Source organism: Tachysurus fulvidraco, chromosome 25, assembly GCF_022655615.1.
Source record: "Tachysurus fulvidraco isolate hzauxx_2018 chromosome 25, HZAU_PFXX_2.0, whole genome shotgun sequence".
In the NCBI taxonomy this organism is placed as follows: Eukaryota; Metazoa; Chordata; class Actinopteri; order Siluriformes; family Bagridae; genus Tachysurus; species Tachysurus fulvidraco.
The window spans coordinates 15017551-15041970 of record NC_062542.1 but is presented as its reverse complement, the minus strand read 5'-3'; the positions used below and the strand labels follow the sequence as shown (position 1 = coordinate 15041970).

At 39.2% G+C, this 24420-nt stretch overlaps 4 protein-coding genes and 1 long non-coding RNA gene across 5 annotated transcripts; 2 read left to right on the top strand and 3 right to left on the bottom strand.

Moving 5' to 3' along the window:
- Positions 1-849: 849 nt before the first annotated feature.
- On the bottom strand, positions 850-3280 carry si:ch211-161h7.8 (thiosulfate:glutathione sulfurtransferase). The gene is made up of 4 exons (XM_027175005.2): positions 3092-3280; positions 2036-2158; positions 1518-1680; positions 850-1430 (listed from the first exon to the last, which is right to left on the bottom strand). The coding sequence occupies exons 1-4, from the start codon at positions 3222-3224 to the stop codon at positions 1376-1378; spliced, it is 474 nt and encodes a 157-aa protein (XP_027030806.1). The 5' UTR covers positions 3225-3280; the 3' UTR covers positions 850-1375.
- A 2069-nt stretch (positions 3281-5349) lies between these two features.
- On the top strand, positions 5350-15137 carry kpna1 (karyopherin alpha 1 (importin alpha 5)). The gene is made up of 14 exons (XM_027174964.2): positions 5350-5495; positions 7718-7851; positions 8136-8249; positions 8818-8917; positions 9284-9378; positions 10067-10198; positions 11009-11097; positions 11291-11390; positions 11605-11768; positions 12181-12259; positions 12359-12484; positions 12604-12731; positions 13055-13233; positions 13350-15137. Exons 2-14 carry the CDS (start codon positions 7726-7728, stop codon positions 13535-13537), a joined length of 1620 nt encoding a protein of 539 aa, XP_027030765.1. The 5' UTR covers positions 5350-5495; positions 7718-7725; the 3' UTR covers positions 13538-15137.
- Positions 15138-16106: 969 nt separating this feature from the next.
- On the bottom strand, positions 16107-18546 carry fam162a (family with sequence similarity 162 member A). Its single transcript, XM_027174992.2, has 5 exons — positions 18333-18546; positions 17514-17597; positions 17182-17293; positions 16572-16680; positions 16107-16455 (listed from the first exon to the last, which is right to left on the bottom strand). The coding sequence occupies exons 1-5, from the start codon at positions 18382-18384 to the stop codon at positions 16336-16338; spliced, it is 477 nt and encodes a 158-aa protein (XP_027030793.1). The 5' UTR covers positions 18385-18546; the 3' UTR covers positions 16107-16335.
- A 718-nt stretch (positions 18547-19264) lies between these two features.
- mix23 (mitochondrial matrix import factor 23) lies at positions 19265-22096 on the top strand. Its single transcript, XM_027174979.2, has 5 exons — positions 19265-19367; positions 20263-20388; positions 20502-20648; positions 21450-21509; positions 21702-22096. The coding sequence occupies exons 1-5, from the start codon at positions 19317-19319 to the stop codon at positions 21750-21752; spliced, it is 435 nt and encodes a 144-aa protein (XP_027030780.1). The 5' UTR covers positions 19265-19316; the 3' UTR covers positions 21753-22096.
- A 701-nt stretch (positions 22097-22797) lies between these two features.
- On the bottom strand, positions 22798-24195 carry LOC125140245. Its single transcript, XR_007139529.1, has 2 exons — positions 24085-24195; positions 22798-23852 (listed from the first exon to the last, which is right to left on the bottom strand). It is a non-coding gene; the product is annotated as an uncharacterized LOC125140245 (long non-coding RNA).
- Positions 24196-24420: the final 225 nt, after the last annotated feature.

Genomic DNA, 24420 nt, shown 5'->3' with positions numbered 1-24420 from the left:
GTGTGTGTGTGTGTGTGTGTGTTTGTGTGTGTGTGTGTGTGTGTGTGTGTGTGTGTGTGTGTGTGTGTGTGTGTGTGTGTGTGTGTGTGTGTGTGTGTGTGTGTGTGTGTGTGTGTGTGTACTGCAATCTGCCTGCAGTATTATTGTGTGGTGAAGACAAAGAGAAACTGTGATTGACATTCAGACATTGTGAAGCAAACTGGAAATCTTGATGATAGAAAAAGTTAATTTGTACTTTAGTGCAAACCGGTCCATTTATGAGCTTCTGTCGTGTACAGAAACAACACTAGAGGAATGTCTCCGTTCAAGATTAGATTGTCACAATGATCAGTAACTGCAATCTCTAAAACTCTCTATCTGTAGTTGTTGTAATTGGCTTTGTTTGCTCGTTTGTTGTTGTTTTTCACTGGTGTCTGTTGTTGTGCACAATTTTTAACCTTGACCTGGGGATCAGCCTGAGTAATGTCCTGCCCTTGAGTTGTGTATCAGTCTGACAGCAAGAATGACAACATCTATCCTGTCAGTTTAATTAGTTCCTCCACACCTGTGGCCATGATGCTAGGTCTGTAGTTCTAGCAATAAAAATAATACTATGTACTACAGAAAGCTAAACTATTGCTCTGCTGCCTCCTTCTGGCTGCTGTTACACACAGCTTGTTTGCCTGTATGGTTCATGGTTTATATTTGGTTTAAGCTTGATCTCAATGTTTCAGTGAGAAAATGTAAAATTTGTACCTTATGAAATCCAAATCTAAAATCTCTCAGAAGGATTCAGTGATGCTATTAGATTTGGGTAATGCACTATATGTACTATATCTCGATGTCTCATCGATGGCATAATAAAAAAGATATTTTTATCATGTATTTTATTTTATATTACACACATAATAACACATAGGCAGCTGCATTGATGATTTCATGATTACATTCTTTAATGGGTTCATTCCAGGTTTCTGCTGAATACCAAACACAGTAAACATAAAAAGAAAGATTCTGCCGTTTGTACTGTGATTGGACAATATCATGGAAGCAAGGCATTTTTGAGGAAAATAATTAAATAATATCGATCAATTGAAGTATTGAAGAATTATTGATTGGTATTATTTACAACACGTGATCTGAAGTGGAAGCCAAAATGAAACCTTATATTGGTTTTTAAAATTTGAATTCAGTATGCATTAAATTAAAAGGCTTTTGATGCCAAGCTCTGGTTAGATTAAGTCTTAATCCTACAAGGAGTGAACAGAATGGTAAATGCCTTTGCAAAAGGTGCAAAGAAAAGCAGATCAAATTGTAGGTGTTTACTTAAAATCTTTTTCAAACACAAAGGAAAAGTGAGAATGATGTGCTTCTCAATGTGCTTTACAGCAATTATCTACTTCTTCTCTTTCTCAGCCCATTCACTGTATCCTCCTGCATAGTGACGTGCCCTGAAAGACAGAAGCAGAGAGCGTGTTATTTTAGCAAGCCAAGCCTAGGAGGAAACTCATTGTGCATTTGAATACTTGACAACTTGCCTGCTGAATCCTAGACGCCAGGCAGTTTCAAGAGCTGTTAAACTTCTTCGGCCTTTTTGGCAGTGAAAAACGATGTCATCATCCTCCTTTTTGGGTGCCTTGACCTTGAAACGCTTTTCAAATTTCTCTGGAGAAAGCTTCAGTGATTCCTCAAGCTGTCCCACTGTTTAAGGAGGGTACGTGTCAGCATGATGGCAAGTGCATTTAGTTTAGAGTTTAAAGTTTTATACAAATTGATTTTTAGTTGAGATCAGATTTATGGGACTCACTGAAGGGTCTGAACTTATAATCATAAATAATGATTTTATTATTTAACTTGGATTATTATTAAGTGTTAACATAAAAAGGGTGATGTATTAGACCAACCGGTAATTTATAGTCTTATCTACTGTCATAGCAGCTATCACAAAAAAAAACAATACCCTTATTTTTAATCAGATAAGAGAATTCACTAGTACTCTGCTTTAATGATTAATTATGGCATACAACATCGTAAACTGAATTGAGATGTTGCTCACATGGAACATTGACAGAATCGGGAATGCGGCCTGCCTGGAACTCATCTGGATTTCGGACGTCAAATAACTGGACTCTGTGACGGGTCAGCATGACCTTAAGTTGTTCATATGTCACGACTGAGTCTGAAATCATAAAGCAAACCGTGAATTATTAGTCTTAATGAATTAATGAATTATTATTTGGGCTCACCCCAGAATTAATAAACAGTGCCCAGTGACCTATGGATTTGATCTTGATAATAGTTACACATCCATCAGCACAATAGCCTATCGTAAAAAAAGAGAAAAGGCTACACAATTTCTAGCTATAAAATGTTACAACTTAATGTTAATGAGTTAATGTTTGTTGAACTTTGTACATGATAAGACCCTAATTATTGCTTTCTTGGTGCCCTATGACCACAGAGATAGAAGCTTGTGCAATTAAGTGGCAAATTATTGGGGTAAAAGTGTCAAATAAATATTGCATATATAGTATATGATATTTATTAGTACTAGTATTAGTACTTAATAGTACCGGAAAAATTTAAAATCTACATTTAAAATGTATTCATGAATGAAAACAGGTTTATGGAAATCTGTACTTTGTTTTTAAATTAAAAAAAGAAATTGTGGATGTGCAATTGTTAGAGTGCGATCTCCATGACAATTTATATTATATATAAAATACAAATTTAATAACTTTATTACATTATAAAAAATAATATTATATTTATATATTTTTAAAACAATTTGTTGTTATTATTATTATTATTATTGTTAAGTTTTACAAATTCTTGTTGATGCACTAACAATAGTGAAAATTAAACAAATAAAAATGTAGGTTTAGATTCCAGAGAATCAAGAAAAACAAGTCCATCAACAACTTTGCAATAAAACTGTAATTCAGGGAAGTGGGAAATTTGAACAAAATTATTTATTTGTAAAGAATAATGAAATATTATTATTAAATATAATGTGCATTAAATATTATTCAGTATAATGGACCCTTATGATCAGTACTTGTAGCTCCCAACACCTATATGCATGCAGGATTGTTGTTATTTTTGTCTTTACCTAGCTTGGGTTTGTCCTTGATGGTGTGATGAACGCATGATGTTCTCAGTCCAGCTCTGAGTCCCACATAGTGAACAGGTCTAAATGCAGATGCAGATACAATAACACGCCGTAAACACTGGTAGATCGTCATATTGTCGGTAGAACCTCAATGTCACAATTTTGACAACGGTTTTAAAAATTGGATCATGAAGATGGTGTGTTAATATAGAGAGGTACTATCCACAAAGCCCCGCCCACTTTCTGTTAATCCTGTTATATTATAGACTACTGCTGAGACTCCAGGGCGTGCACGAAACATGAAGGGCTAATTATTGACCATGTATTTCAGTGTAATACAGTTTAAGTTAAAAGTATACTAAATTAGAGTCCAGCCATTCGGAAGCTATAAGGAAAAGCATTAATTCATTAATTCATATCTGTCACTTTCTGCAGCAGCTAGTGAGACTGGGGAAATAGCAATGTCAAACAGCTGCTCCACCAACACTGGCGCCCTTCAAGGTTGGGTTCTCTCCCCACTGCTCTTCTCCCTATACACCATGAATATGAATCCTGGAAATATGCGTGAGGCAGGGATGCACCCGGAATGGGAAGTGAGTCCCCGGGGAACCGTGTATACTTATTCAATCACACCTAGGAGTATTTAATATTAATATTTATTATACAGGAGGAACCTCAGTGAAATGCACACGTACACAGACAGTTCAACCTTAAAGCAGGTACCCTAGAACTGATAAACAGATTTGCAAATGTTACGGTTCATGTTCTCTGTTTGTCTCCCACTTCACAAAAACATTAGGCCAGACGGTTGTTTAAGATAAATTGCCCTAGTTAATGAGTGTGGTCTATTTTTATTGAGTCCATCCGAGCTAGTGAATGAATGTGGTCCCCTGTGACTGACTAGTGCCACATACAGGGTGTATTCCTGACACACACCTTGCCAAGTGCATACTGAATGCAGTTCAGAGACACAGTGATTCGTGCCAATGCAGTTTGTGATTGATATTAAAAGCTGTTATATGACAGACTAACCAATACCCTCTAGCTCTAACTGTATATGACCAGCTGAGGCAGCAAATTATTGACAGTGTGGCTGCCTACTGGGTTATTGGTTCTTTGGCCTGCCCGCTTTCCGTGCTTTTGGCTTCTGGTGCTTTGAACCACAAACCATTTAGGGGTAAGTAAATGCAAATAATTGCAAACTAGGCATTTGATTACAGCCTTTATTCAAGCAAACAAAATATGGAAAGCATTGTATAGGCCTCTTATATACACGTAGATGTACTGTAGTATATAGCACTAGACTTTCACATTCTAATAAATTAAAATTGAAAGATTTATAATGTATAGATTCTTGTAATGGTGCCACAGACTGCAGCCACGGTGCTTCGCTCTCCAGTTGTTTTCCTTCGCTCTCCAGTTGTTTTTCTTCCCTCTCCATTTGTTTTTTGTGTTTTTGTTGTTTTTTTGTTTTGTTTATCAAGCACTATCGGTTTTACCTGGGATGAACTGATGAATATTTGGCAGAACACACCATAAAATCTCCTAAGGGCTTTCAATTATTAGGACGTTCTGCTAATCATTGTATTAGGCAAAGCAGCGGTGCTGATCAAACGCTCCAGGACGCGCAGGCGGGGATGCGAGCCTTGTGACACCCTTGTGAATTCCCTGTATGCTTTAAACACTAATCCATCATCCCTGTCCCAAAGAAACCCAAGACGACAGGACTTAAAGACTACAGACCTGTGGCAATGACTTCTGTTGTCATGCAGTCGTTAAGCCAGAAAAACTCGTTCTGGCTTATCTGAAAGACTTCACTGGACCACTGGGAAGTGGAAACACCCTGCAGTTTGCTTATCGAACAAACTGGTCCATGGATAATGCAGTAATCATGGGACTGCATTACATCCTACCTACTACTTATAGGTGTTCCCCACTCGTCCTTCAAGAACTGTATATATCCAGAGTGAGGAAGAAGGTTCAGAAAATCACTCTGGATCCCTTACAACGTGTATTATCTGGCAGAGCCCCAAATACCAGCACAACCAGGCACAAGAACAGTTTCTTCCCCCAGGCAACAAACCTCATAAACAGTTAAATGTTCCAAAATTACGCAATAACAACGTGCAATAACCTTAGATTTATTTGTTACCACCTCCATCCTAGTACATCCATGCATCTCATACTATTCTATACCATTCTATCATCTACCGTACGTACAATTTATTTATTTTTAATTTTTTTTAAATTATCTGTCTGTATTTACATATGCGTAATCCTTGAACACGCATGCGCTGTCTGAACGCTTGCATTTGGAATAACGCATGCGCAGTAGCATAATACCGGCGGACACTTCAGATCAGTGGCCCGAACGACGAGAGGATAAATCAAGACGTTTTTACAGGTCAGTGTTTTAAAGAATCGGTATGTTTTCAGTGATTATTTATTTATATTTATTCAGCGGAAAATAATGATCAGAAAACCACTTAGAATCATTCTGGATACAAGAAAAACAAGCAATCCGGTGAAGTAGATCTAGCTAGCGACGCCAAGTAAGGCGGTTTTTTTTTTCATACCCGTTTTCGACAAGTCCCACCCCCTGCTTTCTAATTCGTTAGATATTCCCGTTTCCTGGATGCGATTAGTCTGTAAAACCGTAGGTACATGTTGTTCGGAGGATAAGCCAATCCTAACAGTAGGCGGAGCTTGTCGCAATGCGGGTGGGAACAATATTCTCGAAAAAGCCGTTAGGACGACATTGAGGCTAGCTTGCTATCATTTAGTGGTATATATATAAAATATTTTTTTTTATCGATATCTCTATTCTGTTGTCCAAGTGTACTTTACTGCTACAATATTAGATAGCGTTAGAGATAATCAAAAACATAGCAGTGTTTGTCTAAGTGTACGGCTGGTTCTGGTGCTTAAGTGCACGAGCTAACGTTAATGCCTTAGAAAACCAATAATGCTAAACATAAACAAATTGTTATTTGGCGATATTACTGAATCAAAATGTAGCTGGCTTTTGGGAAAATATGTTTTTTTTATGCAGTGTAGATGTTGTCCAGTGGGGTATTGCGCGTGTCTGTGAAAACTATACGCACATATTTCTGGAATATCATGGAATATTATGGAATATTATGGAAATTTAGAACGATTTAAGGGGGAGGAATTCTGGAGATTTTACCTTTTCCTGAGGTACTGGAAGATTGGCACACAGACTCCACACAGACAGAAATCAATATCAAACTCGAATCAAGAAGAGCGATGAGACAAATGAATTTGACCCTGGTTCAAATAATCCACAGTGTATTTCATTGTTTCATAAAATCCTTCACCTTTAATCCAACTCCACCTCAAGGTTCAGTGATGTTCTCTACACAAACAACCGCTTGTTTTTCTGCACAAACCCCTCAGCTGAACGATGCTGACAGTCTGATGTACCGAGCTGCTGAAAATGTGCACAGCTAAGCTCGGATGGACTCAATAAAATAGCCACTGCAGCGGTTTTTTGTTTCACTTCTAAACATATTTGTTTTTGTTCGTTACAAAGGGGATGGCCATAAAAGTGTTGATCGGTTCATGGTTGTAAACATATAAACTTTTTTATAAAAATATAAATTCTGGGCCAATTCAAATGAAGAGCTAGTTAAGAAGCATTAAAGGTAGGGTCTCCGATATTTGAGAAATGCTTCAGAAAACTAAGTCGGGCCACCAAACAAAAATCAAAACGAACGTGTAGCCAATGAGTAGAAAGGGGCGTGTTTTGTCAATTTGGGTGGAGAGAGTGTTCAGTGCGGATGTGTGACATTAGCAGAAAGAGCTTTTAACATTGACATGGAGGATAAAAACAAAGACAGAAAGCAAAGAAAGGCTTACGATAAGGCAAGAAGTAGGATGTGTTAATATAGGATCAGCTTTCCAGCGCTGGAGAAAACTGAAGGAGCAGGAAGATGGCCACATATTCACAGATTGGAGTTTCCCGAGTCAATAACTCCTGAGCTAAATGCTGTTACTACACAAATAACACCTCTTTTCTATCGTAGTAATGTAGAGAGGCAGCTACAACCGCGTTTTGCTAGTAACAGTGTTTCTTCGCTTTCTTTCTTTTTATCCTCCATGTCAATGTTAAAACCGCTTTCTGCTAATGTCACACATGCGCATTGAACACTCTCTCCACCATATATTGACAAGCCCCGCCCCTTTCTTCTCACTGGCTACACGTTTGTTTTGAGTTTTGTTTTGTTTGGTGCCCCAATGCAGGTTTCTGAAGGATTTCTCAAATATCGGAGACCCTCTCTTTTAATTGAATTACATGTTAGAAAAAAACAATCTGATCAGAGAATTCAACCGTCTTCTAAAGCAGAAACACGGCATGGTGTCTAGTATAAATGACTGGCTCAGCAAGTGAGTTAAACGTAAACATGCCCCCAGACAGCCACTAATTAATCGAAGGTGGCATGAGCCGTTATTATTCCAAGAAACTGTCTGCCAGTGGCGGCAATAATTTCCTAATCCGAACCAATAAATATTAGCTTTAATAATTTCAGCATTGCCGTCAAGGTTATATCCTCATAATGTTGCATAATGTTGCAGTCATTTTCTCTTTCTGCTTCTTCCCTAAAGGCTACACCATGAGTCAAGGAAAGGACAATGCACGACTCCGCAGCTATAAGAACAAATCGCTTAACACAGACGAGATGAGGAGGAGGAGGGAGGAAGAAGGCCTGCAGCTGCGCAAACAGAAGAAAGATGAGCAGGTAAGATGATGGGCAGCTTCAGGAATTTATTTAGACTCTGCATCTGCCAAAGAAATACAGAGAAGTTATCCATGTGGCAGGAACAACCGAAATTGCTCAGAATTGCTCAAGGGTGTTTCTTTAAACAATCTGGTTAGTGGTTTAAAGGCTGTAAGTAACAAGGTTGCATGCCTAGTGGGTGAAAATGATTAAGCGGTAACGCAGCAGTGTCACATGTACAATACAGTTGATACGGTTACCTGTAATTAAGTCTAAAAGCGTTAAGCATCTGTGTGACATTACAGCTGTTCAAACGGAGGAATGTGGCCACAGTGGAGGAAGACTTCACACTGGAGGAAGATGGGATGTCTGACAGTGGCTACCTGGAGTCCCAGGCCAATAACATGGAACAGATCACAGTAAGAGCTGAAGAAAATGCGCATATATCTTTATTAAAAGAAATTCACAAAGCGTAACAATTTAATAACAAGGTTTCTTTTGAAGAAAAAACCTCTGGTCACATGCTTTTTGGACATTTTTTTGCAGCTAAACTTACTTACATATAATGTTGTGTTTAGTGAATTAGGTATCTTCTACACGGTTAGAAGCTTGTTGTCAGGTGGTTAAATCAGGAGTTTAGTCAGTCAAGACAAACGAATCAAAAAAACGCTTCAAAGCTACTCTAACGCTACCATTAGAAATATAATCAACAAAAATCAAACCGCACGGTGCAAAGTTATCCTGCCTACTGCATGCAGTTGGACATAAACAGAAAAGTGCAACGCGAGAACTGAAATTAATATATCGTATGGATTAGAAACTTCCTTAGACGGCGATGATGTGAGTTTGTATCGACGCACTAGATATCTAACTAGCTCGCAATCCGTTATCATGTTACTTTAGCTACCTCTTTGTTTCGCTCGAGTCAACACAGGACTGGGCAACATATTGGAGCAGTTTATCCAGATGTTGTTTCTTGTTCTTTAGGGTGGTGTTATATCTGAGGACATGACCCAGATGATCTTCTCCAGCTCTCCAGAACAGCAGCTTATGGGAACACAACGCTTCAGGAAGCTTTTATCTAAAGGTTATAACACACACACACACACACACACACACACACACACACACACACACATCTTACTGTTTATCTGAGGACCTTTCACTGACCTAATTATTGATGCAGAAAGTGAATGCTATGCCTACATCTAATTACAGCTTTAACCTTAATTATTAATAATGAAAAGAACCATTTGGAATTTTATATTTGTTTGTTAATTAACCTGCAGTTTTTCCACATGGAGGTCAGTAAAGTCCAACACTCGTACCCTTATTGGGGGGGTTGTTGCTTCGTCCTGTCCCGTCCCCGAGATATAAACACATGCCCACACGCGCTCTCACAGTCGTGTATGTGTATAGCTGCTCATGTGTGTGGTGTCTGTCCCTTCCTTAGAGCCCAACCCCCCTATTGATGAAGTCATTGCCACACCCGGTGTAGTGGAGCGCTTTGTGGAGTTCCTGAAGAGGAAGGAGAACTGCACACTACAGGTGAAGCCCACACACACACACACACACGGCACCGAGCATTCGTTCATCTTAACCAGGCGAGTTGACGATGTCTTCCTTTAGTTACTCCCTCACCAGTATTAAGGCAGCAGACTCAAAAATTCCAGCAGTACTATAGAACTAACTCTCAAATGTCCCTCACTACGTTTGGTCCACTTTAAGAGCGAGATGATTTCCTCTTCTAAATAAATCACGTGGTCTAATTAATATAATGTTAGCAAGTAGCTTAGTAGACTTTAGTGGTGTTAAATAATCAAATAAAACAAAATGCATGAGTAGAGCCTGGGGACATCAGACCATCCTTGATCGATCCAAAGAATATTTTTTTTTCTCCAACTTTGAATTTGTTCCTTGTCATTGCTACGAGACTGAATATTCCAGTATTGGGTATATTGCTAATGTAAATGTAGGGTCAGACTGACAAACACACCATAAGCCTCAATCCTTGGATGATGAAGATCCCTATTTGAGCTCTCAGGCCCACAACAGCCATGAGGCAGAAGGAATGCTCTGGTGATAAGCTCATGCTGGAGGAATGTGTTTGCATATGTGTGTGTGTGTGTGTGTGTGTGTGTGTGTGTGTGTGTGTGTGTGTGTGTGATTCGCTTTGCCTGAAAGTTTCAGCAGTAAAAGGTCATGCTGTCGCAGTAACAGTGTTGTATCTCCACAGTTTGAAGCAGCGTGGGTCTTGACGAACATCGCCTCTGGCACATCTCACCAGACACGCGTGGTGATCCAGGCTGGTGCTGTGCCCATCTTCATAGAGATGCTCAGCTCTGACTTCGAGGATGTCCAGGAGCAGGTAAACTTAACCAGACTCCAGGTCACCAGTTTATTTTCAAAATGCAGTGTAGTTTTGTCTTCACCGCTCGTTAAGAAGCACAAAAAATGGCAGCAAAACCCTAGTCAGCTTCTCAGTAAAAGGTTTACAATCAGATTTACCAGAGGTAACCATAGCAACCACATAAGCTTTATTTTTCCCTTCTTTAGTCTCAGACTTTTAAGAATATTTCTGGCTGGCTTCGCATGTAAAGCGATCGCTTTATCCTGGTCAGAGTCATGCTGGTTTCAGGGTCTGTTCCGGGGAACAGCGGACATGCGCACATTTATTCACACATGACGTGATTAGTGGGAAGCGGGAGGAAAGCAGAGGAAGCCCACATGGACGTGGGGGGAACATGTGAAACTCCACACAGACAGTTAGGTGATCTCAGGGTCAGGATCGTGACCCTGGAACTCCACCTTCTGCACCATCGTGCTGCATGCTTGTGGACTGGCTTATTTCTTTATAGAGACACACAGACAAAAAAGGAATCATGCAATTTGGCTTCCTGTCAGCGATCTCCAGATGAACAAACACTTGCCTTGATCCTCAGAGGAATCCTGAATCTTGTTGTTTTCAAACATTTGTTCTGTTGCAAGGAATGGGAGAGAGAGTGTGTGTGTGTGTGTGTGTGTGTATGTGTGTCTTTCTGTATATATGTCTCTGTCTCTTTCTGTCACTCTCAGTCTTTTGCTATGATTCTTGCTCCGTCCGTCTGTCTGTCTGTCTGTCTGTCATGCTGTCTGACTGCCTCTCAGGATTTCCTCACGGTCTTGTGTTTGTGTGCAGGCGGTGTGGGCGTTGGGGAACATTGCAGGAGACAGCACTGAGTGCAGAGACTATGTGTTGGATTGCAACATCCTTCCCTCACTCATACAGTAGGTTTCATTGCCAAGTGTCCTGGTTTAAGACGACTTTCATCTTTATTTTGTGATGCCGCAGTGTCCGTTTTCACCTTTTACACACATTTATCAACTTTAATATGCTCCATATTTAGTATGTAGCTATTGCTTAATTCTGTAAACCTTCACTATTGTTGTTTGTATGAAGTACACCGTGTCCTGTTTACAGGCTCTTGACCAAACAGAATCGCTTGACTATGATGAGAAATGCAGTGTGGGCGCTGTCAAACCTGTGCAGAGGCAAGAACCCACCTCCAGATTTCACCAAGGTGAGCTTTACTGCTGAAGGATTAACACAAGTGTTGTTGATTGACGTTGTGCGTGTGTGCTACTAACTTTTTGGGACTCATGCTGTATATTAAGTAATAATAGGTGTGCAATCTTCGATATATTGACTTAAGGGGTTGGTAGAGTGGATATAAAATGTGTGTGTGTGTGTGTGTGTGTGTGTGTGTGTGTGTGTGTGTGTGTGTGTGTGTGTAGGTGTCACCGTGCCTCAGCGTGCTCTCCTGGCTGCTCTTTGTGAACGACACAGACATTTTGGCTGATGCATGCTGGGCACTCTCCTACCTGTCTGACGGTCCAAATGAAAAGATCCAAGCTGTTATAGACTCCGGCGTCTGCCGTAGACTGGTGGAGCTGCTACTGTAAGTTATTACATGCTGTATAACTAGTAATCTAGTAAAGATCGCGATCTAGTAAACAGTTATTAAAAGACGTACGTGCTGATATTGAATTCGTATAATCGCATTAATTGGTCAACATCCAGTAAGCTAGAAACAGGTAGAGTCACATTACCATATTTGGTAACAGTAAAAGAATTCATTTGCATATTCATGTTGTAATTTGCATATTACAGCATGTTTATTACTGTATTAAAAGCCTTAAGTCTTGTTCTGTGTTTGGTTTAATACTGCAGACTAATAATAAAACTAAAAAAAAAGCTTAAATCATCAATTGATTTGAATGAAAAATTTAAAAAATTAAAAAATTGTACGTCTTTGTGTCTTTATTTATTTATTTGTTTGTTTGTTTGTTTATTTGTTTATTTTTGGGTAGACATTCGGATTATAAAGTTGTCTCTCCTGCTCTTCGGGCTGTGGGGAACATCGTCACAGGAGATGACATCCAGACACAGGTGATAATATAAACCTAATGAAACTACGAGGTTTCACCTTTAGGAATGTGTTTAACTTGGCGATTAAAAGGATATTTCTGTTGTGTTTTACCTGAACAGGTGATCCTGAACTGCTCTGCCCTTCAGAATCTCCTTCACCTGCTGTGTAGCCCTAAGGAGTCCATTAAGAAAGAAGCCTGTTGGACAATCTCCAATATTACTGCTGGTAACCGAGCACAGATCCAGGTGTGTCTCGGTTAGGCTCAGTATGGACTTTGATTACGATATGAATGTATGTATCAGGTGTGTGTCTTTTATCTAAACAATTGTCCTCCTCTCTCGGTCTCTCTCTCTCTTTTTTGTAGATGGTGATAGACGCAGGTTTGCTTGTTCCTCTAATTAAGATCCTTCAGGTGGCTGAGTTCCGGACGAGGAAGGAGGCGGCGTGGGCCATCACCAACGCCACGTCCGGAGGCTCTTCTGAGCAGATCAGGTCAGTTATTGCTTAGAATAGAACCATGCAAAATAAAGAAAAAAACGAGATGCATGTATGGTACCTTTTGTACTTATTTGATTTTCTCACTCCAGGGTTACAAAAGATTCTTCATGAAAGTTAAGAATCAAAGGAAGCAGATGAACAGCATGATATTAAGTCATTAGTGCGGATTGTAGCGCCCACTGCTGTCACTCAGGGACGAGCACAGTCCGGTTTATAACATTTATTTACTGCGTCGGGTTCCAAGTCGCATAGAATTGAGACAATTTCGACTTAATTGTCACAATAATATGAATCGGACTTGTATTTATTTTAAACAGGCATCTGGTGGATCTGGGTTGCATCAAGCCTCTCTGTGACCTTCTGACCCTGATGGACTCCAAGATTGTGCAGGTGGCCCTGAATGGCCTGGAGAACATCCTCCGACTGGGAGAGCTAGAGGCCAAGCGAGGAGGAGGAGGAATCAACCCGTACTGCGCCCTCATCGAGGAAGCGTACGGTAAGCCGTCACATTCGGGCTTCTGCGTTTCTGCTTCCTAAAACATCTAATCATTCCACATGAGATTTCTGTGGTGTGACTTGAAGATTCATTCGCCCCTTTTCACCTTTCCTCAGGTCTGGATAAGCTGGAGTTCCTGCAAGGCCATGAGAATCAGGAGATCTACCAGAAGGCATTCGACCTGATCGAGCGCTACTTCAGCCCCGAGGACGAGGATCCTGCCTTGGCTCCTGCCGTCGACCTGCAACAGCAGCAATTCCTTTTCCAGCAGTGTGAGGCTCCCATGGAAGGCTTCCAGCTCTGAGCACCTGAAAAGCCTCAGCGGAGAGAGTGATTAATATCCATACTGATTCTAAAGAGTGTGTCGTTGCAAGAGCCTGTGTTGCTGGTCGACTTCCTTAACTTTAACCTTGACCTTGACTTTGACCTTTTCTGCTCCCTTCACACCTCCTGTCACTGGTTTTGAAGAACGGCTTCAGGAAAACGGAACCAGATCGATCCAAATAAACGACCACCAGAGCAGCTCTGGAACTCGTGAAAGACTCCCATATTGGCCACCATGCGTTAATTCCTGCCACGGAAAAGGAAAAAGATTCCCCGTCCAGTATAAACAAGCCTCAAGATGAAACGCTGCATCCAGCTAAGAGTCGATTAGAAGCTGGGTGTTGACCGCTTGGACGCACGACCTTGTTGCAATACGGACGAATCGCGACGACGGCCTGTACGCGATTCTTTTTTCATTCGTTCAGAAACACTGGACTGACCGTGTGACTGTGGGCGTGCCTGGTAGTGCGCATAACAAAACAACAACAACAGAGAGGCACAACTTGGCCAAGTCTGCCCCCAAAGACTGAAAAGACTTCAGCACTTTTCTCTACTCATTAGACCCAGACTGCCTACAAACGAGGGTAGTTCTTGCTGACGGACAGAGACAGGAGTCCAGACTTTGTGCGACTGATTGTGTGCCGCTTAACTGAATATCAGACTGTCATTCTCATGCATTCCTACGACGACTGTGCAGGCTTCTCAAAATGACACGTTTGCACCTTCTGGGAGTCGGAATCTCCCTGTGCACTGAGACAAAGACGAACTGTGTTTCTTTTTTTTTTTTTTTCCCCTCTTCCCTCTTCCTCGAGACACTGCTCCAGACCTTTCGGACTTAAAGAGGACAAATCCACGTGATTATCATCCTTTATCATCAGCAGCACTTTATGTTCAGGACACAACACTTTTAGTTCGAATGGAAACCATTTATTTCTTTCCATGCAGTACTTGGTTCTCCGCTCCTCAGGAAATGAGACGAGAAAGGCGTGTGATCGGTGTACAGCCCCGGATCGCAGGATCTTCTTTACACACTAAACACCGGAGTGAAATTTCACGGCTGATTAGCTTTTCCCCTTCTGAATCTTCCTCCACTACTCGGACTCTGGATGACATTTAGCGAGCTGAAATCTTAGCTTCTCGATGTGTCACACACACACACACACACACTTTAACACGACTGATCTCAGACCCCATGTTCAGATGACCCCATATATTAGCATCAGTAATTAGAGTGACACGAGGAAAAAAAACATTTCTTCACGTCTTATTTTTGGGGGTGAAGTCTGTTAGTACCGACTGTGCCATAATCCTTACATGAAATTAAGATTTACAACCCAGCAGCAATTAAGAAGGTAAAACCATGCAGAAATCAATCCAAAATTGAGCTTGAAACATACTGGGGATTTTGTTTGCTAAAAAAAAAAGTTTACTAGGTTTTTTTTGTTTTGTTTTTTTTGTTTTTTAATGCCAGATTCTCCCTGTGAGAGATGACCAGCTCTTCATTTTCAATACTGCTGTCGTATTGAGATCGTGTAACTGTTCTCTGTTAAGCCATTTGCATAAATGCTGTTTCATGAGTTCCCATGGCTTTGCGCTTTTCTGCACATCTCTGTCTATGACGGGTTGCCATCCGTATAAAAATCACCCACTATATATTTTTTTCCCCAAGATTGAGCTGCACTCAAACACGACTCTCGTCAGCCTGCGACTTCCTTTTTTCATCTGTCAGGGTTCGATTCAGGAGAAGAAACTGGACATAAAATTTATGATAAGATACTTGTCATTCTAAAGTTACTCACATTTTCAGGTAACTGAAGGAAATCCTTGTCTGAGAATTAATTACTAAATAAGGTAAAGCTAAGTATTTATGACAATTCCTTCATTTTATTTATTTATATTAATGTCAGTTAAGGGTCATGATACGCAGAAATACCATATGATAGAATGAAATACATGATCACTATGTTAGAATAAAGTTTGCCAAAAAAATAGTAAATCGATTTAAAAAAAAAAATACTGCACAAATTTCATTTAAAATTTTTCAATAAAATTTTATTTTTAAAATTAAAAAAAAAATCTAATATTTTTAAATTAAAACGTAAAATGAATTACAAAATCTATATTAAATGTACTTATTAATAATTGATCACAATGATATTTCTGAAAAGAATGCAGTTGATCATGATATCAATATTATATGGTCAAGTTTCCCATAAACGTGTTCTCCTGGCATGTTTAATGCCAATCTGCTACTAATCTAATGGTTCAAACCAACATTATGTCAGCATCTGGACTACTGATCATAAGGTTGCCAGTTCAAATCCCTTCACCCTCAAAATGTTTAGTTGTATAAAATAAGAAAATGTAAGCAGGTATGCTGAATGCTATAAATGTGTATCGATTCAGATTAAAAATGTCAGTCCATTCTTGTACTGCTAGCTTAAAAAACAACCACCTTTGGTTTACTAGGAAGTGCAAAGTAAATTTGTTCTAATGACAGACACCATTAAAAAAACTAAACAAGAACAAAAAAACTGACCCTGATGACATGTAGGATACGTCTCATTTAATCTCTCTTTTTTACTCAAAGAACTCTATAACAAAAATACATCAACGAAACTGAAGCAGATGATCCGTACAGTGCAGGAACTGATTGAAGCGTGCAGGAACTTGACTGTACTGCTGTTAAATTATTTCGGAATAAGTTACGCTGTTTGAATGAATCGTGAATGTGTGATGGAGCTTTAGTGTTCCTGATCAGGGATCAGGGAAAGCTCCTCACTGCGCTTTTTTCTCAGTCAGAGACGCCTCCAACTCTAGTTCCTTCTTTGCCTCTTCTCTTAACCGAGCCTTTCTCTCCATGTTCCTGCTGGTCAGGTTGTCATGGCGACCTGCAGCCTGCAGAAGCATGAACAATTTTTTTATTGACTAATGTAAATGTTGGTTATGAAAGGAATGAACTGAGATGTAGCTGGTGTCAGAGCTGTACAGTGTATTATATTATATTGTATTACCTGTTTTCCCATGATGACCATCACGATGCAGCCTCCAATAGTCATTGCTATCATGATATAGCAGGCCTTAACACGCACTTTGTTCCTGGCTGCGTCGAGCATCTCAAATCTGGAAATCGGTAACAGACTGTTTATAAGCTGTAAGTTAAAAATGCTTTTACGTTGAAAATCTGAAAGATGGCGCATACGTTACATTGCATGATACAGACAAATGCCAGCCTTGGCAATGACTGCAGCTTGTAAGTGTGAGAAACTGTTACTAAGAGCTTAATGATGGGAAATTCATACACTTCCTGAACAGCTTTTAAATAGCTTCCTTGTAGTGTAAATAAAGAAGTGCAAAGCCACACCCCTTCAGTACCGGACGGTTACAGAGGCCACACCTCCTCCTTTCTTGAACAATGTGTAACAAAGCCTTTATAACCCATTAAATGAACATGTCCAGCTCTCCATATGAACCACATCTGTTCTTTGATCTCTTCCCAGATGCCACAAATTACACCAATTAACTTTACACACACCGGGAAGTCATTTTGTTTGAGAATAAATGTCACAGGTTTTTACAAACACACTGTTTTGACTGGTTATGTAACAGGACATGAACACTTACGACACATGCTCTGGGATCTGCTCCTTGGATTTGAAGCGTCCGGACCACACGAGTATCTTCTTGTCCATCTCGGTTGGTCGGTAGCCGGGCATTTTAAACCCTTCTCTTTGTGCTGCAGAAAACAGAAAGAGAAATACCTTTTAAAGCCACCTGTCAGTGGTTTTAGTGCTAGATCTGAGTGGTGTACATGCCTTGTAAACTGCCTCAGCTGTATCTACACGTACAAATAGGTTCTATTACATGTAATTCAAATAAAATGACAACTCATGGAGCTTCTTGTTACAGAAAAATTCAATAGATATAAAAAAAAAAAATCACACTAATGTGTTAACCTTGTGTTGGCACAGAGGCTTCTTGTGGTTTAATGCACAAACTCCTACAGCTTGATGAATTTGGGGCAAACCTCTGCATCTGGCCTGTGGGTGTAGAACAGGAAGAGAAGCACATTATCAGAAGGAAAGATGCTATGTCATGTCACTGTACCTGGGCACATGATGTCCTTTTTACACGTGGTCATGTGACTGAACTATGAGAAAACTTGCAGTGTTTGAATCAATTAAAAGAATACAAAATATTTAATATATCAAAACAAAGATGTAGCAAGGAGGATGGATTATATATGAAAAAGTAGATCTTCACAACAATGATGTATAATTATAAATATTCTACCAGACAGACAGACAGAGACAGACACACACACATAGACAGATACACACACAGACAGACAGGCAGATACACACACACACAGATAGATAGACAGACAGATACACACACACACACACACACACACACACACACAGATAAATAGATAGATAGACACACAGATAGATAGACAGACAGATACAGACACACACACGATAGATAGATAGATAGATAGATAGATAGATAGATAGATAGATAGATAGATAGATAGAGACAGACATAGATAGATAGATAGATAGATAGATAGATAGATAGATAGAGACAGACATAGATAGATAGATAGATAGATAGATAGATAGATACAGACAGACAGACAGACAGACAGATAGATAGATAGATAGATAGATAGATAGATAGATAGATAGATAGATAGATAGATAGATAGATAGACACACACACACACACTCACACAGACAGGTGTTTACCTGAAACACAACACTGTTACTCACCTAAAAAGGTACCAAAAGCAGCACGAGACCTGATAATTGTGTTAAAAATCATGGCTTTAATTAACTATCTCCGAATAACAACTACAACAAAAGTTTCCTAAAACTTCGGGGAAAAGTCGCACAAAACACCAAATTAGACTGAAATCACGTCTGGTTCATGAGATGTGTCGCTGAAGTGCGTAGGCTGGCTAGCGTCTGTGTGCTACCTTCACTGGTCCCGTGGATCTGCGTTATATAAGGTTTTTCATGTACACACTCAACATTGTGTATTTGTTCCATTACGTTTTTTCTGCTTAGAGTTTCAGGTTGATGTGGTTATCTTACACACACACAACTGTGTACAAAACAACATTTAAAGTAATGCTTTGCGTGTTCATGGCTCAACGTAAAAGTCAAAGTTATGTTGTACGTTCGTTTTATCGCAACGTTGATAATAAACGTCATTGAACACTTTATGTATCATAAGGTGTAGCATTCGATTTGTTTTCCACCCGAAACACGTTTTGTAACTCACTTCGTTAACATTTTACACTTATCTAACTAACAGTAGGGTGTGAGAAACACTTTACAACGTTTAGTTGCAGTGAAGGTAACATCGAAAGCGTGTGGAGACTTAGTAGTCCGTAAAAACCGCCTGTTTAAAACGTTCAAGTACAAACAGGACATAAAAATAAAGAAGAGTTACTATAAATGTAAACTTTAATTTTTTTAACCACAATCATGTTTACATCTGAAATGCTTATTATGATTTTGTTTAAACAGTTTTTATTCATTTCTATTTTCGTAAATAGATATTTTTCACGTGTTAAATACTTTTATAAATATATACTGTCTTTTTTAAAGTAATTACCCATATAAATGTATTAAAACGAGAAACTTTGACAGGAATGTCAACCAAACTAGTGTAATATTGTTACATTAATATAATGCAGGCGCTGGTTGGGTAGCTGTTACTCACAGACATTGAGGACCCTTCGGTTTAACATGGCGGCGCCCGAGGGAACTCTGAATTGTGAGGACTTTTTAATGTTTCAGGTAAAAACTTTTGCTTTGCCTTTTTTTTAACCTAACAAGGAAATTCTGTTGAACTGAAGCCCGTCTTTGTGAGCTTGTTGCTGTTTTACTGACAGCCTCCGAAGACAGACAGTGTTCATAGAGTCACAGGCTGATTTCTACATGTCCTCTTGTTGGAGATAAAGTGCAGTAACTAGGGTGTAGAATCCGTTACTATGTCCTATATATGTATGTATGGACTGTGTATATTCGTGCATTTGTGAGCCAGCCTTGTATTTGATACACACGAGGAAAAGATGCATTTAATATTTAATCTTTTAATATTTTTCTGTACAGGTGACATCCATTTTGTTGTTGTATTATAGAACGTTTTGTCACTTTTTAGCTTGACTTTGTTCTTTATTTTTGAGATAAAGAGGAGATTCTGGCTAATATACAGTATGTAAGTTGGCATTACGAGGTTTGAGACTTTGTTTCAGTATCTCCACCTTAATGAACAATTTTATTTCAGTTATTTAATGACTAAAGAAGTGTAAACGTAGGAAGTAGCAATTTAACACAGGGGAAAAAATAACAAGCATGTCTTGTTGTCAATAGCTTTGTAACCTGTTTGTGGTGAAATGTGAATGTAAATAAATGTTTGTGGCTTTGTAACTGTTTTTTGGTCTACTGAGGGCATGTGGTAAAACATAGAGGTTAAAGTGTTGGGCTACCAATCGGAAGGTTGTGAGTTCAATCCCACATCCACCAAGCTGCCACTGTTGGGCCCCTGAGCAAGGCCCTTAACCCTCAATTGCTCAGTTGTATAAAAATAAAATAAAGTAAGTCACTCTGGATAAGAGTGTCTGTTAAATGCTGGAAATGTAATGTACTGAAGATCATAAAGACGGAACAGTCCTGTGTTTCTCTTTTTTAGGAGGTGTTAAAAGCAATGCGTACCTTTGATGACAGGATTGTCCACGCTCTCAACACCACCGTGCCCACAGTGTCCTTCTCAGGCAAAGTGGATGCTACGCAGACGTGCAAAGAGCTCTATGAGTCTGTATGTGTGCTGTTCAGTACACACTGTTCAAGACTTAATCAGATTGTGTGTTTTTTTTGTGCATGAGGAGACACTTGATAGTGTGTTTTGAATGTTTTGAATTTGTCTTCCAGCTTACGGAGTCCCATTTGAGTAGAGACAAAGCAATAAAGTCATGTATTAGAAAAACTTCAGAAGTTGTTGGGAGGTTACGTGAAGCGAGGGCAAAGGACAGCGACAACCTGTCAATCATCAAACAACTCAGGAAAGAGCAGAACAAGGTAGTGGACTTCTTACAGACTTCTTACTTCTTACAGTTCTTAAAGTTTATATAGCTAACAAACTTGCAATTCATAACTATTGAGGTTGTTTTTCATGAGTCGCAAGATGGCACCGCGGATGGCAGCCCTGGATCTCTCTAGTACTTTCTTTATTTTTGTTTACTTTCTGATTCTGATGAGATTGTGTAGGGTGTACAGACACACACACGCATATCATTATGTACTGCGGTTGTGTATTTATCACACTGAGCTAGTGTGCATATCTTATTTGCCACTAGGGGGAGACAAACCTCAACACATGAGTTGTAAGTTGCCCTAGTCCCATGAAGCGCAACCAGACAAAACAAAACTCTACCGGACAGAAAACACAAGATAGTGCTGACCAGTGTGCATTCTGTACATTGTACAAACCATTGTGCAAAGGTATAGGGTCGTAAAACATTGTGAAAAACAAGGTTGTGAACACGGGGTTCCTATATAGATATATACACTTATGTTAATGCAGCAATTATGTGAGGTATTGAAATGTGGAGGGCAAAAGAATAATTATAATGAATGTGCAAAACAGAACAAGAAATGATTGTGATCATTTAACGTTTCAAAACTTTTGTTCCTTTATATTTTCTGGTTCCACAAACAATTCAGCTAATCTTCCACTTTTAGTTCTGAGTTTGTTTTTTGTTAGATACTTATTAATTCTACTTATTTTAAATAGACCTTTTAAATTGTGTTCATTTGAACGTTTGTTTTGATTTCTAACTGCATAAACAATGTCCTTTTCTTTTGTGCCTTTGCTTGTAGTTAAAACTCATGCAGTCTGAGCTGAACGTTGAAGAAGTCATCAATGATCGCAGTTTGAAGGTCAGAATGTCCAAATGGTGTGTGTGTGTGTGTGTGTGTGTGTGTGTGTGTGTGTGTGTGTGTGTGTGTGTGTGTGTGTGTGTGTGTGTGAGAGAGAGAGAGAGAGAGAGAGAGAGAGAGAGAGAGAGAGAGAACTGTTTTCTCTCTCACACAAGTAAGTCTCAGTCAAATAGTATTTTGTTTCTTCGGCAGGTTTTCAACGAACGATGTCGAATCCATTACACCCCCCCTACGATCAATTAAACCTCCGTGCCCTTTGTAGAGATCTACAGTAGACACTGAAATGGCTGGGACTCACAACTGGAGTGAACTGGAATGCAACCAGCAACCTTCCGCAGCCGCTGTGTCTGAGCTCTATAAAACCCTCTCATCAGAATCAGTATCAGAATCAGGTTTATTGGCCAAGTGTGTCGACACATACAAGGAATTTGGTTCCAGCTGTTTGTACAGACTTAAATAACACTATAAACTCATTCTCACTGTTAGTCTGAATTCCTGTGTTCCTACCGTCACTTCTGTTCTTCATACAGCCTGGTGTACCCAAAAAATGATTTTTTTTTTTTATAAACATTTGTTTTTTTTCTCCAGTGGCCAGTGTGTGTTCAGTTCTACTTTCTCTTTACAGTTTACGTTGCAACCTGAATTACATGTGAGACCAAGTTAAGGTGTGTGTGTGGGTGGGTGTGTTCGATCTGGTGTGTGTGTGTTCAATCTGGTGTGTTTGATCTGGTGTGTGTGTGTGTGTGTGTGTGTGTGTGTGTGTGTGTTTGATCTGGTGTGTGTCGAGGGCTTGCTGTTCTTATGCTTTTAGTTGAGTTTCTTTCAACAAGTTACTGCAAAGTGTAAACCTGTTCTGTCCTGTCAGGTGTTAAATAACCCACTCCAGTGTTAAATAACCATTGCTAGCTTTACATTTCCTGGGATTTCAGCCTACAACCCATACAGCTGCACAAGTTGCATCTAATAGAGAAGGAATGCAAACAAAATATATATTTCTACCGAAAATTTATAATGAACTTTATGATAAACTGTATTTTTAAATACAAGTTTAAACACCGTCCCTGCCTGTGCGTGGTCGTGTGTGTCTTAAAGAAGCCTATGCTCAGAAAGAGTCAGAGCTCTTTGGTTTATTGTGGTTCTGTGTTCCCTGAAATTCCAGTTTCTTTCATCAAAAAACGTGTTAGACAAGATTTATAGTTTATCTGTGCAGCCAACTATGTGTGACGTTGTAGTTGTTGGTGGTAGTGGTGGTGGTGGTGGTGGATTAATTAACACTGCGAGTCGGGTTTGTCATGCAAAGCTTCTTTTATTGGCCTGCACAAACAGGACAAACAGGACCATAGTTTGAGTAAATTGCAGTTCATTAATGTATGACCATCTTAAATTAAATTAACAGCAGTTCAGAGTTCACAAGCAGTCTAATACACACCCACCCACACACACACACACACACACACCTCATTTTATCAAGTATAAAAGTTCCAAACTTAGTTAATAAGACAGTGAGTCGTCGTAAAAATGCTGCTGATTAAAACCAAACAAATTTCTTCATTTGTGCAATAAACACTGTTGGATTTAACCACACATTATTTCTGTCCTGTTCCTCAGCAGTAGTCTTGACCAAAACCACATTTCTGATGATGAATCATCAGAATCCTTTTTAAACCATATCAACAAATGAACTACCTTTAAAATCTCCTAACTGGTAGCTTCCTTTCCTGCTTGCTAAATCGTTTTAAAAAACTTAGTGGTGTTTTCTGAATTTGACAACAATAACCAAATGTTTGTTTAAATGCAGGAATGTTGTGGATATAGGGAAATGATGGTTCTGTGGTCGGACCGATCGTGTGTCAGAAACGAATAAAACACTTGAGGGTGGTGGTGTGTTTGAGGAACTAGTTTTTAGGATTGTGTGATTGAGCCTGACATGAAACAATCTTGTTTCCACAACAAAGATGGTTCCTTTTCACGTAACAAGAATGTTGCTTTGTAATTATAATTACTATAACTTAATAAATCATCCTACTCTGAAAATATTCCTTTGACAGATAACGAAGTATTGGCATGGAGCCGGCTTCAGCAAATGTAACTTAAATGTCTTCTTACATAAAACTTCATCATAACATTATCAGCTAATACACATTTATAACCTGTGTATTATGAGGCTTATATTTTTGACTGTACAAAACACTTTGACTGAGTTATAAGTCGATAAGCTGAATCAACACCTGAACTGCAGAATTCACCGGTGCTGTAGACGAGACGGGGATAAAATACGACTTCAAGACGATCAGGACGGACTGGGAACAAATATCAGACTGTTCTGTTTCTTCGAAGTGAATTCTATCGAATTAAAAGAGATTTCAAGACAAGTTCTGATTAAGCCAAACTTCATAACCTTGTGAAAAAAAAATGAGTATCGATCATTTAATGCTGAAACCTTCTGAAAGGTGACACTGAAGGTGGTGTGCTAGTGAAGCAGGTGATGAAAAGGTATAATGATTTAAACCATTTTTTATCACACATCAGCCTCATCATAGATTTTTATTTCTGTAGAAAAAAGTACTTCTTTTACATCATTGTTGGCCAGACGTCGCCTTCTTCTTCAGTGGAAGTCCTCTGTCCCACCATCCCACTCACAATGGTCAAAGGATACAGCGTTTTTTATTAAGCTTGAGAAAATAAAATATACGATAAGAGGTAATACCTCCAAGATTTTTCATTAATGGCAATCGTTTATTTCATATTTCATGGGCCTTCAGGTTTTGCCCGATTAGGTTTTCTTCTTTTGTAAATTTTAAATGACTTGTATTCGATAGTTAAAAAGGGCCAGGACCTGGGGTAAGCGGGCAAAGTTTTTTTTTTACTTTCTTTCCATTATCGTTATTATTGTTGTAGTTGTAATACATTT

Coding starts and splice junctions, on each gene's coding strand:
- si:ch211-161h7.8 (XM_027175005.2), bottom strand. CDS start 3,224: ATGACGATCTACCAGTGTTTACGGCGTGTTATTGTATCTGCATCTGCA. Junction 2,159..3,091: donor CAAGGACAAACCCAAGCTAG/GTAAAGACAAAA, acceptor TTATGATTTCAG/ACTCAGTCGTGACATATGAA. Junction 1,431..1,517: donor TGGCGTCTAGGATTCAGCAG/GCAAGTTGTCAA, acceptor TCTGTCTTTCAG/GGCACGTCACTATGCAGGAG.
- kpna1 (XM_027174964.2), top strand. CDS start 7,726: ATGAGTCAAGGAAAGGACAATGCACGACTCCGCAGCTATAAGAACAAA. Junction 8,918..9,283: donor CAGGAAGCTTTTATCTAAAG/GTTATAACACAC, acceptor TCCCTTCCTTAG/AGCCCAACCCCCCTATTGAT. Junction 13,234..13,349: donor CCTCATCGAGGAAGCGTACG/GTAAGCCGTCAC, acceptor ACCTTTCCTCAG/GTCTGGATAAGCTGGAGTTC.
- mix23 (XM_027174979.2), top strand. CDS start 19,317: ATGGCGGCGCCCGAGGGAACTCTGAATTGTGAGGACTTTTTAATGTTT. Junction 19,368..20,262: donor AGGACTTTTTAATGTTTCAG/GTAAAAACTTTT, acceptor TCTCTTTTTTAG/GAGGTGTTAAAAGCAATGCG. Junction 20,649..21,449: donor TCAGGAAAGAGCAGAACAAG/GTAGTGGACTTC, acceptor CTTTGCTTGTAG/TTAAAACTCATGCAGTCTGA.
- fam162a (XM_027174992.2), bottom strand. CDS start 18,384: ATGATTTTTAACACAATTATCAGGTCTCGTGCTGCTTTTGGTACCTTT. Junction 17,294..17,513: donor AGCCTCTGTGCCAACACAAG/GTTAACACATTA, acceptor TGTTTTCTGCAG/CACAAAGAGAAGGGTTTAAA. Junction 16,681..17,181: donor CAGATCCCAGAGCATGTGTC/GTAAGTGTTCAT, acceptor ACCGATTTCCAG/ATTTGAGATGCTCGACGCAG.